At 52.4% G+C, this 14,362-nt stretch overlaps 6 protein-coding genes across 6 annotated transcripts; 2 read left to right on the plus strand and 4 right to left on the minus strand.

The window, feature by feature from the left end:
* Window positions 1-270: 270 nt before the first annotated feature.
* Window positions 271-1,051, minus strand: B0H65DRAFT_516311 (uncharacterized protein; the record flags this gene model as incomplete). The annotated part of the gene is made up of 2 exons (XM_062828665.1): window positions 888-1,051; window positions 271-819 (listed from the first exon to the last, which is right to left on the minus strand). The coding sequence occupies exon 2, from the start codon at window positions 667-669 to the stop codon at window positions 271-273; it is 399 nt and encodes a 132-aa protein (XP_062686813.1). The 5' UTR covers window positions 670-819; window positions 888-1,051.
* Window positions 1,052-4,339: 3,288 nt separating this feature from the next.
* B0H65DRAFT_417495 (uncharacterized protein) lies at window positions 4,340-4,945 on the minus strand (the record flags this gene model as incomplete). The annotated part of the gene is made up of 1 exon (XM_062824092.1): window positions 4,340-4,945. The coding sequence occupies one exon, from the start codon at window positions 4,943-4,945 to the stop codon at window positions 4,340-4,342; it is 606 nt and encodes a 201-aa protein (XP_062686814.1).
* A 1,335-nt stretch (window positions 4,946-6,280) lies between these two features.
* Window positions 6,281-8,854, plus strand: B0H65DRAFT_505352 (cysteine proteinase; the record flags this gene model as incomplete). Its single annotated transcript, XM_062827984.1, has 6 exons — window positions 6,281-6,398; window positions 7,611-7,750; window positions 7,937-7,979; window positions 8,038-8,087; window positions 8,142-8,161; window positions 8,239-8,854. The coding sequence occupies 6 exons, from the start codon at window positions 6,281-6,283 to the stop codon at window positions 8,852-8,854; spliced, it is 987 nt and encodes a 328-aa protein (XP_062686815.1).
* A 397-nt stretch (window positions 8,855-9,251) lies between these two features.
* On the minus strand, window positions 9,252-10,907 carry B0H65DRAFT_564137 (ribosome biogenesis protein SLX9-domain-containing protein; the record flags this gene model as incomplete). Its single annotated transcript, XM_062830245.1, has 2 exons — window positions 9,252-10,392; window positions 10,899-10,907. 2 exons carry the CDS (start codon window positions 10,905-10,907, stop codon window positions 9,730-9,732), a joined length of 672 nt encoding a protein of 223 aa, XP_062686816.1. The 3' UTR covers window positions 9,252-9,729.
* A 124-nt stretch (window positions 10,908-11,031) lies between these two features.
* On the plus strand, window positions 11,032-12,860 carry B0H65DRAFT_48048 (uncharacterized protein). The gene is made up of 2 exons (XM_062827579.1): window positions 11,032-11,311; window positions 11,413-12,860. Exons 1-2 carry the CDS (start codon window positions 11,176-11,178, stop codon window positions 12,696-12,698), a joined length of 1,422 nt encoding a protein of 473 aa, XP_062686817.1. The 5' UTR covers window positions 11,032-11,175; the 3' UTR covers window positions 12,699-12,860.
* Window positions 12,861-13,003: 143 nt separating this feature from the next.
* Window positions 13,004-14,106, minus strand: B0H65DRAFT_48052 (Presequence translocated-associated motor subunit pam-17, mitochondrial). Its single transcript, XM_062827585.1, has 2 exons — window positions 13,220-14,106; window positions 13,004-13,122 (listed from the first exon to the last, which is right to left on the minus strand). Exons 1-2 carry the CDS (start codon window positions 13,902-13,904, stop codon window positions 13,022-13,024), a joined length of 786 nt encoding a protein of 261 aa, XP_062686818.1. The 5' UTR covers window positions 13,905-14,106; the 3' UTR covers window positions 13,004-13,021.
* Between the last annotated feature and the right edge of the window lie 256 nt (window positions 14,107-14,362).

Below are 14,362 nucleotides of genomic sequence, written 5' to 3' on the forward strand. Positions count from 1 at the left end.
ATGAGTTCAATGGGATTAGTTGTGACTGACTGGCTTCATGAGCCGTTGCCTCCACCTCATGCATAACATCGTGACTTCTCCGGCTCCCATATCTCCCTTGCACTGCTACCCTGTTCTTGCCCCCATCACGACTCTTGTAGATCAGTTCTCCCTCCGACTACCCGTTGCTATGGGAGCTTTTTCACAACAACATCCGGATTTCGGCGCGGGGTATCAACAGAAGCTCTTCATAAAACGGCGGGATGGCTGAGCAGAGACGATTGGTAGGCCTTAGGCAGGAATGAGATGTCCCCAGAGTGACCAGACGAGGTCGTAATGGTACTTTGGGTTCTTATTCTCCGAGTCCCAACCGTGCCTACGAAGTCTTTCACGAATATGGGGTTTCGAGAGAGTCTCGCAAAGAGCGTACTTGGCCACAGCTCGGCCGGTGCTCCAGGTCTCCCAAAGTCGCCGGTTGTTCCTGTCCGGCTCGGGGATGTCGGTATCGAGGAACACATGAAGATTCTCCATCCTTAGAAAGTGTCGGATCGTGGTGTCCCAACTCTCGAGGTTGTGGTGCCCGTCCCCATCCAGTGGCACCAGAGTATGCGGATACGATGCCAGCAATGCCAACCGTATCATCGATGTAAGCACATCCCTGGGGGGCCTGCCACAGTACCTGCTGCTCATCGCTGAAAGGCTGTTTGCCACTTGGCAAGCGGTTGTGTTTGGGAATTCTAGTTGAACTAGAAGAATGGAAAGAAAGGAAAGGAGGCAAAAACGCTTGTTTTCGGGTGCTCAACTCGAATGAGGAGATGTTGCTTGAGAGAGGCCACTGAGCTTTACACCAGTCAGTTGAGGCATCTACGGAAGTGTGCGATGAGGGAGACACCTCATATTGGACTTACCAGCGCGATCAAAGGTTGCGGCTCGATCAGACGCCGAAAGCGACAGATCAGTGCGGGTGCTTCAAGCTGGTTATGCTCGCGATGAGAGCGACGGCGGGTAATGCCTCGCTTTTTCCCCAAGGTAAGTTGGAATCTCGGACGCGGCGACGGTGAGTGCAATCCTGTCTTTTGTGTGTGAAGGAGGAAGAGTGTGAAAGGTGGGGTGGTGAATTGACAAACAAGGAGGAGGGGGAACGCAGCTTGGGTGGATCGTGCCCGCCGTACTGAGAGGAGAGGGGTCTTACGATCTGTACTTAGACACCTCGAGAACCCCCGATGTTAAACTGGTTACGACTGCCAATTTACCATCAAGTAACTATCCCGCCCGACGAAACGTCCAAATTCCCAGACGTTTGAAATATTCGGATTGTCAAAAGACTGTGAATTAATGGTCAATCAGGTACAAAATCTCTCAAAGGTAAAACGTTAGTAAATTTAAACATCAGAAAAAGTCGAGGGTGCCCTTCTAAATACAAGTTACTAAATTCCGAATTGTCATAGAACCGTTGGCGGACAGATCGAAAGACCCCCCCCTCCCAGTACGGGCTCATCAGCGAGTTCTCGAACGCCTTTACTGGCCGTCCAATCTATACGGGCGTCAAACTAGGCACCCGTTTGAAACAAGAAAATGCCCAAATTCCACTCGACAGACGACAGTGAGCTTTCGGCTTAGTCCTCCTATGCGACGGACATAATTCAGCAGAGAAGCTGCCTTTGAAACACCAAATGAATGGGCATGCCTTGAACATGCACTGCGTCGTTGAACGTTGGGAGCAGTTTCTTGAACCATGATCAGGTATTGTGCTGGCAGTTACTATGCTATCTCCCGGCAGGCTAATTTGGTCGGCACCGAGATGGCCAGGCACTGTATCTCATTAATTCGTACACGGCGCCTGTGCTACAATTGGGTGCCAGATAGCATTGCGGCAGATCTCAGCGCAAAAAAGGTGGTACGACCATGTTTGAATGATCCTGTTTGAAGCATTTTCGACTGTTGGCTCAAAAGACCTTGTTTTGACCCTGTTCACAGACCCGGCGTTCTCTCTATGGTACGTTTTGCTTTGTACACGTCAGCTCTTCCAAGATGCCCGGGAATAGCAAGAGAATTACGTTTCTGCTCTTTTTTTTTTTTTTTTTACATTCCTGACGCTTTTAAAACCAAACTCGCGCGTGTTATCCTACAGCAGACGCCCACCTCCACTGTGAGTTTCCGAAAACCGACATTTATATCCTCACCCGGGTTCAACTTGAGCATCTTACCGTGTCCCTACTGCCTTTGGGGTTGCCCGAGAGCGCCTTGCTCGATGTACTCACCTGCATCTGTTGGATTGCACACAGAAGGGCTAAAGTAGGGTCAGGTAACCTTCCGACCTCCAGCGGACACTCGAGCTTTTTTGTAGGTTCTGACCGTATTTCATGCAAGGTGAGACCTTCTTAAGAGTCAGAGAATAATAAGAAAGCCTGTCCACTCGTTCACATCTTTTCGTACTTTGTTGTGTGATCTCGTGGCTCAAGGGGTGCCTGTGGACTGACTGTTTTTGGGGCGCGCCAAGGATTGTATTTGATCCACAGTTTTGGCCAAGACTCTTGTTACTTCACTAACAACAACAAAGCCAAAATATAGAGCCTTCAGTTAAGTCTGCATCTAATCCCCAAAATCTGTCCCGATATCTCTTCCATGTCTACTGAGTATGGGCTTTTGCATCTAACCCAAATTGGCCACACAAAGAAGTCACAAATGTCGGCAGACTGGCTCAAACGCTAATAAGGCCTTTGTTGACAGGTAAAAACGTCACGCTTTGCGTTCTTCTTGAAATTCCCAAAAACCAGAATTCCGTTCAAGCTTGTTTGAGATGTTGGTCATTTGAGCTAAGTGAGTGACTGCCCGAAAAGACTATAGCTAGAGGCATCTAGCTGTGCTTCCCTTGCAGTTGGAGGTATCAAGTGGAAGTCAACAAACTTGTTCGACTGCGTGTCCTGGAGACACTCCTCGCATGCCTTACCGGCGTCGAGGGGTCTTAGAGTCCAGTGGCTTGCTGCTCCGTAGCCCAAAAAATGATGATTTCATACAACTCATTTGGGTTCTGGTTATCAATGAAGAGCCAATGCTCTTTTTCTCTGAGCCGCTTCCGTACGTCGGGGTGCTTAAGGGTACTACACAGAATGAACATCACCAGTGCCCGCTCCCGGCGCCAAGTCTCGTATTTCCAGGATTCTGTCTAAACGTTCGGCGGGGAACTTCCTCGTAGATGTAGTCCAAGAGATTATCAATTTAAAGGTAGTGTCGCAACATCGTGTCCCACTGGTCAAAGTTCTTCAGGTCGGGCTGGAGTTGCTCCAGGAGCGATGCGAGGCCGAAGTTGAACGCCTCCATGATTTGCTGGTGTGGCTTGATTTATCACTCGCAAGTGAGCTTTTGTAAAACATCGGGTGATGGCGAGACAAATAGCTGAGGGCTTTTTCTGCCGACCGGACTTTGGCGCCGGATGACAACTTGAATTGAGTAACTGCTGGTCTTGACTGGTTAGCCAAGGGAAAGCCAAAGTAAAAATGCTAATTCACATGTACCTTTGCCAGAGATTTTCGCTTTTCAGCAGGATTGGTGCGTCGAAGCAGAATTGAGAAATCAGCTGGGCGCAACGAGCTTTTGAATGGTTGCAGGAGAGAGAAGAAGAAAGCCGGGATAACGGAGGCTGGAATGGGAGAAAAGATAAGATTCTGGCCTGGATCTGTAGCCCATATTTTAAGCAGACGGAGCAATATCTGCGAAAAAGTAGAATGAAGGTCGTGGTTTGAACTTTGAGAGTTTCAAACGGCGGGCGAGTTGGTGAAGTAGTGAATGGTTCCGAAAAATCGCAGCCTCGGTACAACTGTGAGGTTTGCCGGGAAGACAAGGTTGTAAGGTTAGAATTTTCTGGGTCCCGGGACCGTATGTGGAGGAGGGTGAAGCGGTGTTTCCTTCCTGTTCTGAAACCAAACGACGCGAGAACCTTGAAGGTAGATCCGTGAAGCTCGCCTGCGTACCTCCTTCCCTGCTTTGTCTCGTTCCTGCCTCTTACACATGAATGCACATCGGGCCATGAAATATCGTGGGAAGAAGTGAATTTATGGTACATTGGTGTTCTTCTCATGCTTTCACGATTAATACAGATGGACCAAGCAAGCCACTTTGTACGCTGCTGAACATTAGAGTAGTACCTCAAAATCAGACAATAATAACCAAATGCTGTGCCCGAAAAGAAAACCAATACTTCCAGACTGAAACAAAAATGCCATGGCCCCCGGAACTCCTTGTCTTCTTTCGTGCAAATTCCCATCTATGCCGTCCCCACCCACCAATCTTTGCACCGCTAGAACACATGCTAAAAAGGACCGCCGCCCAAAAACATAGGTAGAGACCGAAACAAGAACTCTTAATCCTCCTTTTCCTTATTGTCCTCCTCCATGTTTTCCTTCGCGTCCTCCTCGTTACCGTCTCCTTTGCCGGTGCCGTTGCCGTTGTCGTTCGCGCTATCACTATCGTCCTTCACCAGCTCCGGAAGCTTGCCCTCAGTGCGAACCTTCCTGCTCCGGGCTGAAAGTGCCTGATACCGAAGCATCACAACGGTAAAAGGGGGCATGGCTTTGCTCGTCTTCATGCCCTTGCTCCAAATGTCGTCGGTGCCCGGAATAGAAGACAGCTGTAGGAGCTGGTGTTTGTCGAGAGCGGAGGAAGATGTGATAGCACTGGTGGAAGCGACAGGGTCGATAGCGGACATTGCCGAGAGGAATAAGAACGCGGGATGGAGGCGGGTGGTTGATAGGGATGAGGTATCGAGATGGTGAAGACGCGGAAGAAGGCCGTCTTGCTGTTGGGAAAGGCGGTCCCTTCGGGTCTTGATGTCGGGGATGGTGTTGAACCTGCTTTTGTTCAAAGTGGTGATGTTTTGGGCCGAGAGTTTTACGCTGAGCTTCATCCTCGGGGCTGCGGCCTTCATCCTCACGGCCGTGCTGGCGCGATGGATAGGAAGAAGTGGCATCGCGTGGATGCTGATGAGGGCTTGGGTTAGTCTCATCTTTGGCGTTTTCGCTTGAAGGATCGGTCGGTTATCGCCAAATGGCGTATTATGAAATGCCTTTGGCGATGGTTGTTGGTGGCATTAATAGGATATTCGGGTACGTTCTAACGGTTGCTCAGTTAACGATTCTTATATATACTATAAAACCGTTGGAAAGAAGGTGGTGATGGTTGTAAGAGGAAGAAGTTGGGAGACGTCGGAAAACATCAAGAGTTTTTACTTCAATACCCCCGCTTCTCTTCAGTTCTTTCCCTTCTTCCTCTCCCCACCTTCACTTTCTCATTCATCGTGCCTTCCTAGAATGGAAGATTTCCATTATGATTTCAGGGTCTTGCACCGGCCTAACGGTTAGGATTTTTCAACGCTTGGGATATATCAACGGTTAAAGGCGTTGGCCAACGGTTGAGAGCGTTATACATCCATTGAGATATATCAACCGTAGAACGCTTCCTTAGATTCCCGGGAATGAGTGGTTGGAAGTCAGCGGAAGTGAAGGCAAACATGAGGTGCTTTATATCCTGTGAGCCAGCCTTGGATAAAGAATGGTGGATGTGTAACGGGAGGCGAGAATTTACGCCCAGTGAAGCATCTGAAAAGGTGCATTTTACGGTTCACCGGGCTTCCAGTGCCGCATATATGCAATGCTTCCATTCACTTGATGCCCGTGGTCGACAACCTTTGTCCGGTCACCGATGGACGAACGACATCTTTGAACCTTGTGCATCAACATTCACCAACTCGAACGCCACGGCGCTTTATGTTTCCAATCGCGCCCTGCATGACTGGCGCAAATATTCGTGGTGATGCCCCCAAAAGTTGACCGGCGAAGACGTCGCTCGTACGCGGACCAAGAATAGTCGCTGTGTACGGTACCCGAAGAGCGCTTCGAGGGCGTAAACGCCCCTGTCCACGTATCAAACATTGATACGTTCCACGACTGGACGTCCTGCCAACAACCCTATCGGTATTGATCTCAAGCCTCAAATGGGCTGACTAGGAGTGCATATTCGTGCCATAACCAAAGCTTCACGGGCCATACCAACCACTTCGGTGACGTCCCGATGCTAAGAACGACGGATTTTGATGGCACTTGTCATTAGAGGATATTTTCTTGGTAAAAATGCGGAAGATGATGCTCGATGATACTCGGTCGCTTAAGGACGAGAATGGATGCGCTCGTGGGCCAGAACACTAACGGCAATCAATCAGCCTCAAAGTCCAGATTCGCTAGGACACGGGAGCTTCAATGACTCGAGGTCGTTGTTGAGGTTCGTCCCAAATGGTCATAAGGTTGAGATGAGCCTCAATGGAGACGCAAGCAATGGTGGCAGTGCTGATGTGGACAGTGGACACTGGGGTTATCGTCGTCATCCTCGGCGGAAGTGTGGCCGTCGCCCTCAGAAACCGCGAACTGGTAAAACCATGCTCGTTCACCTGGGAATAGCCTCAGTCGGAAGTAAACAAATCCATATCTTTCGAGTCTCTCCATCAGGGGCATGATCTCGACGTGGCCCACAGTGATTCTGACAAGCGCATCAACTCAAAACATCGGCGAAACAGCGATAAGGTGCACGATAAAGCGGTCCCTACCGAACAGGCTTGGCGTCGATCTGCACATGCAGATTCACGGCACTTTCGCCCAATGACGTCTTTAGCTCAGCCATCACGATGTGCCCTTAACCTTTAAAACGTTCGGCTGCTTTTGCCAACGCAGTCTCGCAGATGTTAGCGTCCCCCAGGTTCGGTCGATTTGAGTTCCCGTGAAGGGGGAGTCAAGGGACGGCGGGGGAACCGCAAGGTACTCCACCAAACATTGACCAGCACGGAGCATCATTCTTCACTCCCGCTCGGAGACCGGAGTATGTACATACAGTTGGAAGTCTAGATCAAAATGGCCAGCCATGATGATTGTCTGATGTCCATTCACATTGTTTCTTGGGACTGTGCCTTTCCCGGGTAGACGTCAGTCAGCTCCCGTGATGTCGGCGTTAGGCGGGCGCTAGGAGCGTCTGGGGTGTTAGCGCATGCACACAAAATAGGCGTGACTCTTAGCAGTTACTAGCGGGTGCAGCGCGGGGCGTGGGCAGGCAGGTCTCAGACTGTCCACCACCAGTCCACTAACTGCATCGGTCGTTTCCGCTAGCCTTTTCTTCACAAAGTCCCCGGTCTGAAGTGGTGCCCTTCATTCTTTCCGTCAACCCGACTTGTTCTTGCGCGTGCGTTTGGAGCCAGTGTCTCTGTGGCAACATTAGTTCAAAGATAACAATCCGGTAATTCTTCACCCTCTGACTTCATCGTCTTGCCATTCCGTACCATTGACAGTCGCAATTTGCACTTTCGAAGCCAACCGATACGAACACAACGGCTAATTCAATCCCCCCAAAGAAGACCTCCCAAAAGACTATAAGCACCTCTAGTCTCTACTGTACATCCGAGGCTCCGACCCAATTAGCGACACCGATACTATTTCCCGCGATACCAGCCATCTAAACTTTCGATACCCTAACCCAGTTCCACTCCTGCCGTCTTCCGAAAAACCGACAACCACAATGCCAGGATTCCGGCGGAAAATCACAAAACACTTTGGAGATTCAGTGAGCAACCCGCGTTCCCTTCCTTTTACAAGTTCCCGAGGTTCATGGTTGGAAGGCGACGACGAGCAAGCTGGGGTTGGCTTTGGCGCCGGGGCTGGTGCTTGGTGCTACCTCGATCTGGAGTGATCGAGTAGCCGCCTTCGCCAGAGCGCCACGAAGACGACAGCTTCCAGTCGCAATTCGCGGCCAGTTGCCGGTTGATACAAGGAAGAGACTGTCGAGCTATACGAATTGGCCGCCCCTGCCTGTAGGATTCCGGGCGTTGACGTCGCGGGATGACCGAGTTCGCGCAACTAGGCGCATCGCAGCGCTACTACTGGAAAAGAAGACTTTGGCTAACAAAAGCAATTCCGTTTAGCTCACACCTTCAAAACCATACCTCTCCTACCATGATATTCTCCGTATGTGGATCAGTCTGGCATATGTCTGTTGACCTTGATCTGACTTGGGGGTGATTAGTAACGAGTGACGATATCGTCTCGCTCAAATATGACTGGCTTACCGATAACGTAAGTTACTCCCAATGTTGTGGTAGCTGTTGGTTGCTAACATGCCCGGTTTAGAACATCGCCTTCTGGGAAGAGTATGTCTCTGTTGATACATTCCCAAATACTAATCCCCTTCCTACACCGGCCTTCCAATCTGACATCCGTACTCTAGATGGCTCGAGAGAGAGGTCCTTCCCAAGTACCCGCGCGCCCACATCGTTCTCCTACGACCTAGCATAACGTTCCTCCTGATGCAAGCTATCGACCTCAAAAGCATCGGCAGCGCGCTACCGGACTTCAGGAAAACGACGCACATCTTCCTGCCGGTCAACGACAGCCGGGACCGCGAGCGCGCCGACGGCGGTTCCCATTGGTCTCTGCTGGTCGTGTCCGTCATCGACCGTGTTGCGTTCCACTACGACTCGCTCGGCGGTGCAAACTTTTACGAAGCGCAAAAGTGTACGGACCGTCTCGGCCGGGTGCTCGGCGTGCCCCTGCGGTTCCACCAGATGGAGGACTCGCCCCAACAGGGCAACAACAGCGACTGCGGCGTCTACGTCTGCATCGTTATGCGCCATCTCCTCATCAAGAGGCTACTCAATGCCAACTCCAACGAAAAGGTGTCCATGTCCATGGCCAACAAGGTGATCGACAGCGCGGGCGGCCGCAAGGAGATGATGCAGATCATCGAGTCGTTACGGAAGGAGGGCGAGAGGCGACGGAGCTTGAGCCCCATGTCGACGTCGTCGAAATCCGGATCGTCAAAGACACCGCCCCGCATTGAGTAGTAGTGCAGGTTACTAGCTTGGCTGTTTTGTTGTAGATTGTGTGTGTTGGACAGATGATACCCCCGCCTGTCTCAAGAAGGTTTCGATTCACACAGGCAAAAAAGAAACCAAAAAAGTTTTAGGATACCCCTTTAACGAGAGTGCGCACCACCCCCATTGGAAGAAAGCTGGAGCACGGAACGAATGCACCGTCAGCGGGCCCCCCTTCTACTGGCAATATTCCTGCACCACTGTGTTGCAACGGGAGAACTTTTTTTTTTTTTTTTTTGGTCACAGCGTCGAGATGGATGACCAACCCGCTCTGTAGGGGTCATCAGCACAACGCGCGGCGTCAGACTGACGGAGAGGCGTTTTTATAGGCGTTAGGGTTCAAGCTACGAGCCGTAACAAACTCAACGCCGCGCATAATAGTTCTTGTGGGGGAGAGAAGGATAAAGGGAAAAAAACCAAGTAAATCATATTTCAAGTGGACGAGCTCTCCCGTGGCTTGATTGAGAGCTTGGGGGAGCTGAGACGCCCGAACTTTACGGGATATCTAGCATAGGAGGTGGGAATATCTGCATTATGGCATTGTAGCCGCTTTTCAGGCGTGTGTGTATATAGCTTACAACAAACGTGCTTTTTTCTTTGGATCTCTGTACCGAGTTACTCATGGCTCTTTATGTTTTCGCATTCTTCCTTAGGTCGCAGTGGCATCATCTCGCTTTATAGCGCGTGGAGCAAGCCAAAACAGAGAGATATATACCTTCAGCAAGTTTAGAAAATGAAGAAAGCAAGATACAAATTTGTTACATATGAATGCCTCTCAAACGCCGCCAAATCCCAACAACAACAATAATGTGACAGCAAAAAGACCAGGAACATTCAAGGACCGATCATGCCGTCTTCCCCAAGAATGCAGGGTTCTGCTCCATCGTAGCAGAGATAAACCCCCTCAGCGCCGCCCACCTATTCGTCGTCGCCGGTTGTTGTTGTTGTTGTGTTGTTGCTCTCTGTGTCGCCTGTCCCTGTGTCTGTGTCGTCTTCTGCTGCTCAACCTCCATCGCAGGCGTCGTCGCCGCAGTAGCAGGTCCCTTCACCGTCGCCAACTGCGCCAAACTCCTTCCAAACCGATCCATCTCCGTCTTAACCACCTTCTCCTTCCTCTTCAACGCCCCCGGCCGCGTCTTCAAACTCTTATGCCTCACCCTCCCCATCGCCTCCTGCATCTTATCCATCGTCTTCCCGCTCTCTTGGTCCTCCCTAATCTCATCGCTGATTTCCCCCAGTACATCCCCCAAACTTTCCAGGGTAGTCACCAACTTCTTGGAAGGTCTCCTCCGCTTTAATTTGCGACCAGAGCCGGGAGCCGTCTTGGCGATCCGTGACACGAACGCGTTGTGCTTGATTGTGCGCTTGTCTTTTTTCGAGTCGATGAAGGAGTCGGAGACTACGTTGTTCTCGCGGTGGAGCTTGCGAGGCAACAGAGGGTCGGCGAGGCGCTTAAGGGCTTTTTCGCGGGCCGAGAGGCGTTTGCCGGGGGTGGGGGCTGTTGGGGCCTGTGTTGTGTGGTGGTTGGGAGGGTTAGTTGGTTGGTGTCAAGAAGGGAGGAGAGGGGAGAGGGGAGAGGGTTCGAGGTTGCGCAAGGCGCTGGGAAGAATTGAATGAAAGGTGGGAAGGGTTGGGGGTTGATTTTAAGGAGGACGTACCATGGCTTGCGGACTCTTTGGTCTCAATGGACTGATACGAAGCAGAGGGGGGTGAGCGAGCGGGCGCGAGTGTAATTGATGAATGAAGACACGAAGCTTGAAAGAAGCCAACAAGATGGCCGGGGAACTGATGAGGTGGACTGGATGGAGTTGAACCACGCGCGGACCATTGACCACAATCGCTCGCTTCCCAGGATTGAGTGATGGGCAGAATTGACTTTTGAGTGGAGCCGCTAATCGATAACGTAGGGGCGTGAACGTGCAAAATCCTCACCGCCCAGGCCTCCGCTACAGGGGGCTGAGCTGTGTGCCAAGAAGGGCTGCAGCAGTGGTCAGTGGGGTTGATTCAGCCCTACGCCTTTCATCGTTTCCGTTTTCCTCATCCAGTTTCACGAGTTCATCTGGAAAAGACGCCCAGGGGAATAGAGGCAAATATCGAAGAGGTATAAGCTCAATGCCAAGTTAAGATGTGCTGAATAGTTTGAGATAATCAACCAGAACTACCTCTAATGGAAGCTCTTTGATCTCGCGATACGGTAGCTGCCCCGCACTCGCTATCACTGACACGATAACTGGGCACTTTTATCGCACTCCAACGTTCCAGATTACATATCTTGCCCCAAACACAACAAGATGCAGAACGGCGATACCAACTCAGCCCAAAATGGTTCAATCAGCTCTGTCCCTCGGGACACGAGTCGCCCTCTCACAGAAGAGGAGCTCGATAGATACTCCCGTCAGATCATCGTACCTGGAATGGGCAAGGAAGGTGAGCACTTCCCACGTCACTTTTTTAGCCAACTATTACCCCTGAACCAAAGTAAACAAACCACACCTGACTGACTAACACCCCCATCTCCCCATCCCCAGCCCAACTCCGTCTCATAAACGCCAAAGTCCTCATCATCGGCGCCGGCGGCCTCGGCTGCCCAGCCGCGCAATACATTGCCGGCGCCGGCATCGGCACCATCGGCATCGTCGACGGCGACACCGTCGAGCGCTCCAACCTGCACCGACAAGTCGGCCACTCCACCTCTCGCATCGGGCAGACCAAAGTCTCGTCCCTCATCACCCACCTCCGCGGCCTCAACCCACTCCCCACTTACGTCGCCCACACCACGCACATCACCCCGCTCAACGCCGCCGACCTGATCTCCCAATACGACCTCATCCTCGACTGCACCGACAACCCCGCCACCCGCTACCTGATCTCCGACGTCTGCGTCCTCCTCTGCAAACCGCTCGTCTCCGCCGCCTCTGTGCAAACCTCCGGGCAAATCATCGTCCTCAACTGCCCGCCCACCCCGCAGGGTCAGCTCGACGGAGAGGGAGGGCCTTACCCGCCTTGCTACCGGTGCTGCTTCAAGAAACCGCCACCGGCTAACGCCCAGCTGTCGTGCGGCGAAGCGGGCATCTTGGGCCCCGTGGTGGGATTGATGGGCGTGGCGCAGGCGGGGGAGGCGATCAAGATTATTGCTTCTGCGCTGCATGTCCCGCCGCCAGCAGAGGGAGCACCAAGAGCGCCGCCGGTGGAACCGACGCTGCTGCTGTACTCGTACTCGCTGACTTCGTTTTTGTCGCCGTTCACGTTTCGCGCGCTCAAGATGGCGCCGAGGAAGAAGAGCTGCTTTGCCTGTGGCGAGGGGAGCAGGGAAAGGTTGACGCTGGAGGGGGTGAAGAATGGGGAGCCGAATTATGAGTTTTTCTGTGGATTGGGAGGGGGGCCTAAGGCAGGGGTTTTGTCAGAGGAGGAGAGGATCACGCCAAGGGAGTTTGTTGAGAGGGTACAACGCAAAGAAGGAAAGGGGAAGTACGTGGTGCTGGATACGAGGGAGAAGGAACATTTTAGCTTTGGAAGCATTGAGGGAGCGGTTAATGTGCCGTTTGGGAAGTTGTTGAGTAAGGCTGCGCAGCTTGAGCGGAGCGGGGAGACGCCCGAGGTGGAGTACATTGTACCGCCAGAGGTGAAGATCGAGGATGAAGGTGAGGACGTCCCAATATACGTGGTTTGTAGAAGGGGCTTGGACTCGCAGGAGGCGGTGGAAAAGTTGAAGGAGATGGGACTTGATAAAGGAGGGAAGAGGAAGATTGTGGATATTGCTGGAGGAATGAAGGCTTGGAAGGAGCAGGTTGATCCAAGTTTCCCATACCTATAGCCAGAGTCTATCTGGTCTTTTGAGGAGACGCGCTAGATTTCTCTGCTATGGCGAGTTCCTCAACCTGCGTCCAAGACGTACATAATACATATAATGAATGAGCAGAAAGTCTCCAAGACAGTTGAAGGACAATGAACAAACAAGAAAATGGTTCTTCAATGACAGACACAGCCAGTCCCATGATTCCGACTAATGCCCTGCGGTATCTGTACTCATACATGTCACACGACCTGGCGTCAAGTCATCATATCATTTCTTCCAAGCCTTGGGGGCTTTCCAGATGTTGAACACAACGCAAATCCAATGCTATTCCGGTGATGTGCCTAAACGAAGGTGGTACGCTTCTTGTTGAAGGCCCTCTGGTCCTTGAGCCATTGTCTGTAGCCAGCAACGCTGGAGATCTTCTCGCCGTAGAAATCGGGAACTAAGTTTCAGTCATGTTAGCCCAACTGGTCCGTACTTCCCCATTCCACCTGCCATCTTTCCCTCCTGTTTGATCCTAAGACGGAAAATAAACCTACCAGGGTTGCCCATAGAGCTAGCGCTAGGATCAACACGGTGCTTCTTGATCCGCGCAAAGAACTGGCTCTCCTTGATCGCCATCTGACCCCTGTACTTGCTCTTGAGCGCGTTGAACACCATGGCGCCGATGGGAGGGCCCATCAGCCAGCCCAGCGCACCAAAGCTGGCCGTCATCAGACCGATCGCAAACATGGGCTCCAGCGGCACCTGCGACACCAGGCTGTCGGCCACTCCCGTGCTCAGAACCGCGCCTCCAACCCCCGACGTGACCAGCGTCATGATCACACTGAAGGCCAGCTGAACCCTCCGCCTGGTCTTGCGCAGCTTGAAGAAGGTGTTCCAGTCCAGCACGGGCTCCCCGGCGTGGGCGGCTGATTGCGCTGCGGCGGCGGCCTCGGCGGCGTTGGCGTCGAGCTCGGCATCGGAGCGCGGGCGGGTGCTGGAGGAGGAAGCTCTGCGGAGCTGCTGTTGGGCCTGGGTCTGGGCTTGTTGTTGGGCGCGGAAACGGAGGACGAGGGCAGAAGGTGTCGTCGAGAGAGGGCGCACAGAGGTCGGTTGTTGGAGCTTGGTGTTCATGGAGAAGGGTGAGCAGGGGCAGGCGGCGCTGCGGAGGAGCATGGGCTGGAGGGCGCCGGAGGACCGGCTGACGCCTGCGCGGAGCATCGTTGCTGTTGAGCTAAGCATCGTGTATGTGGTGTGTGTGTTTCGGCAGAGAAACCGGTCGAGTCGTGACTACTGTGTATGTGAAGTGTCTTGGATTCAAGGTCTAGTGCAGAGCTGAGAGCTCCCGGTTGAACAATGGATCGAAGTGCGTAATTTGGTGGGGGTGGGGATGGGGAAAGAATCGAGGCCGGTGGATGCAGTGACGAAAACCCACGGCCGGGGTCCTTCGACAAAGTTCGCTGTGATGCAAGTGCCAGTGGGCTGTTTTTAGCGGCCATGGCCTGCTGCAGCTACCTGTAGGTACGTACACAGTACAGCCGAGGGGCTTGCTGTGCAGCATTGACAACGATAAGATAAGAGCCTTGCGACCTCTCGCACATGAAGCCATCGCCGAGTTGTGAACTCCCGATTGACTCACCATCATTGAAAAAGGTAGACGGAGAACGACTTTGAACAGGCAATTGGCCTCTCTAATTCTC

This window comes from Neurospora tetraspora (assembly GCF_033439725.1).
Source record: "Neurospora tetraspora strain CBS 560.94 chromosome Unknown B0H65scaffold_1, whole genome shotgun sequence".
Taxonomy (NCBI): domain Eukaryota; kingdom Fungi; phylum Ascomycota; class Sordariomycetes; order Sordariales; family Sordariaceae; genus Neurospora; species Neurospora tetraspora.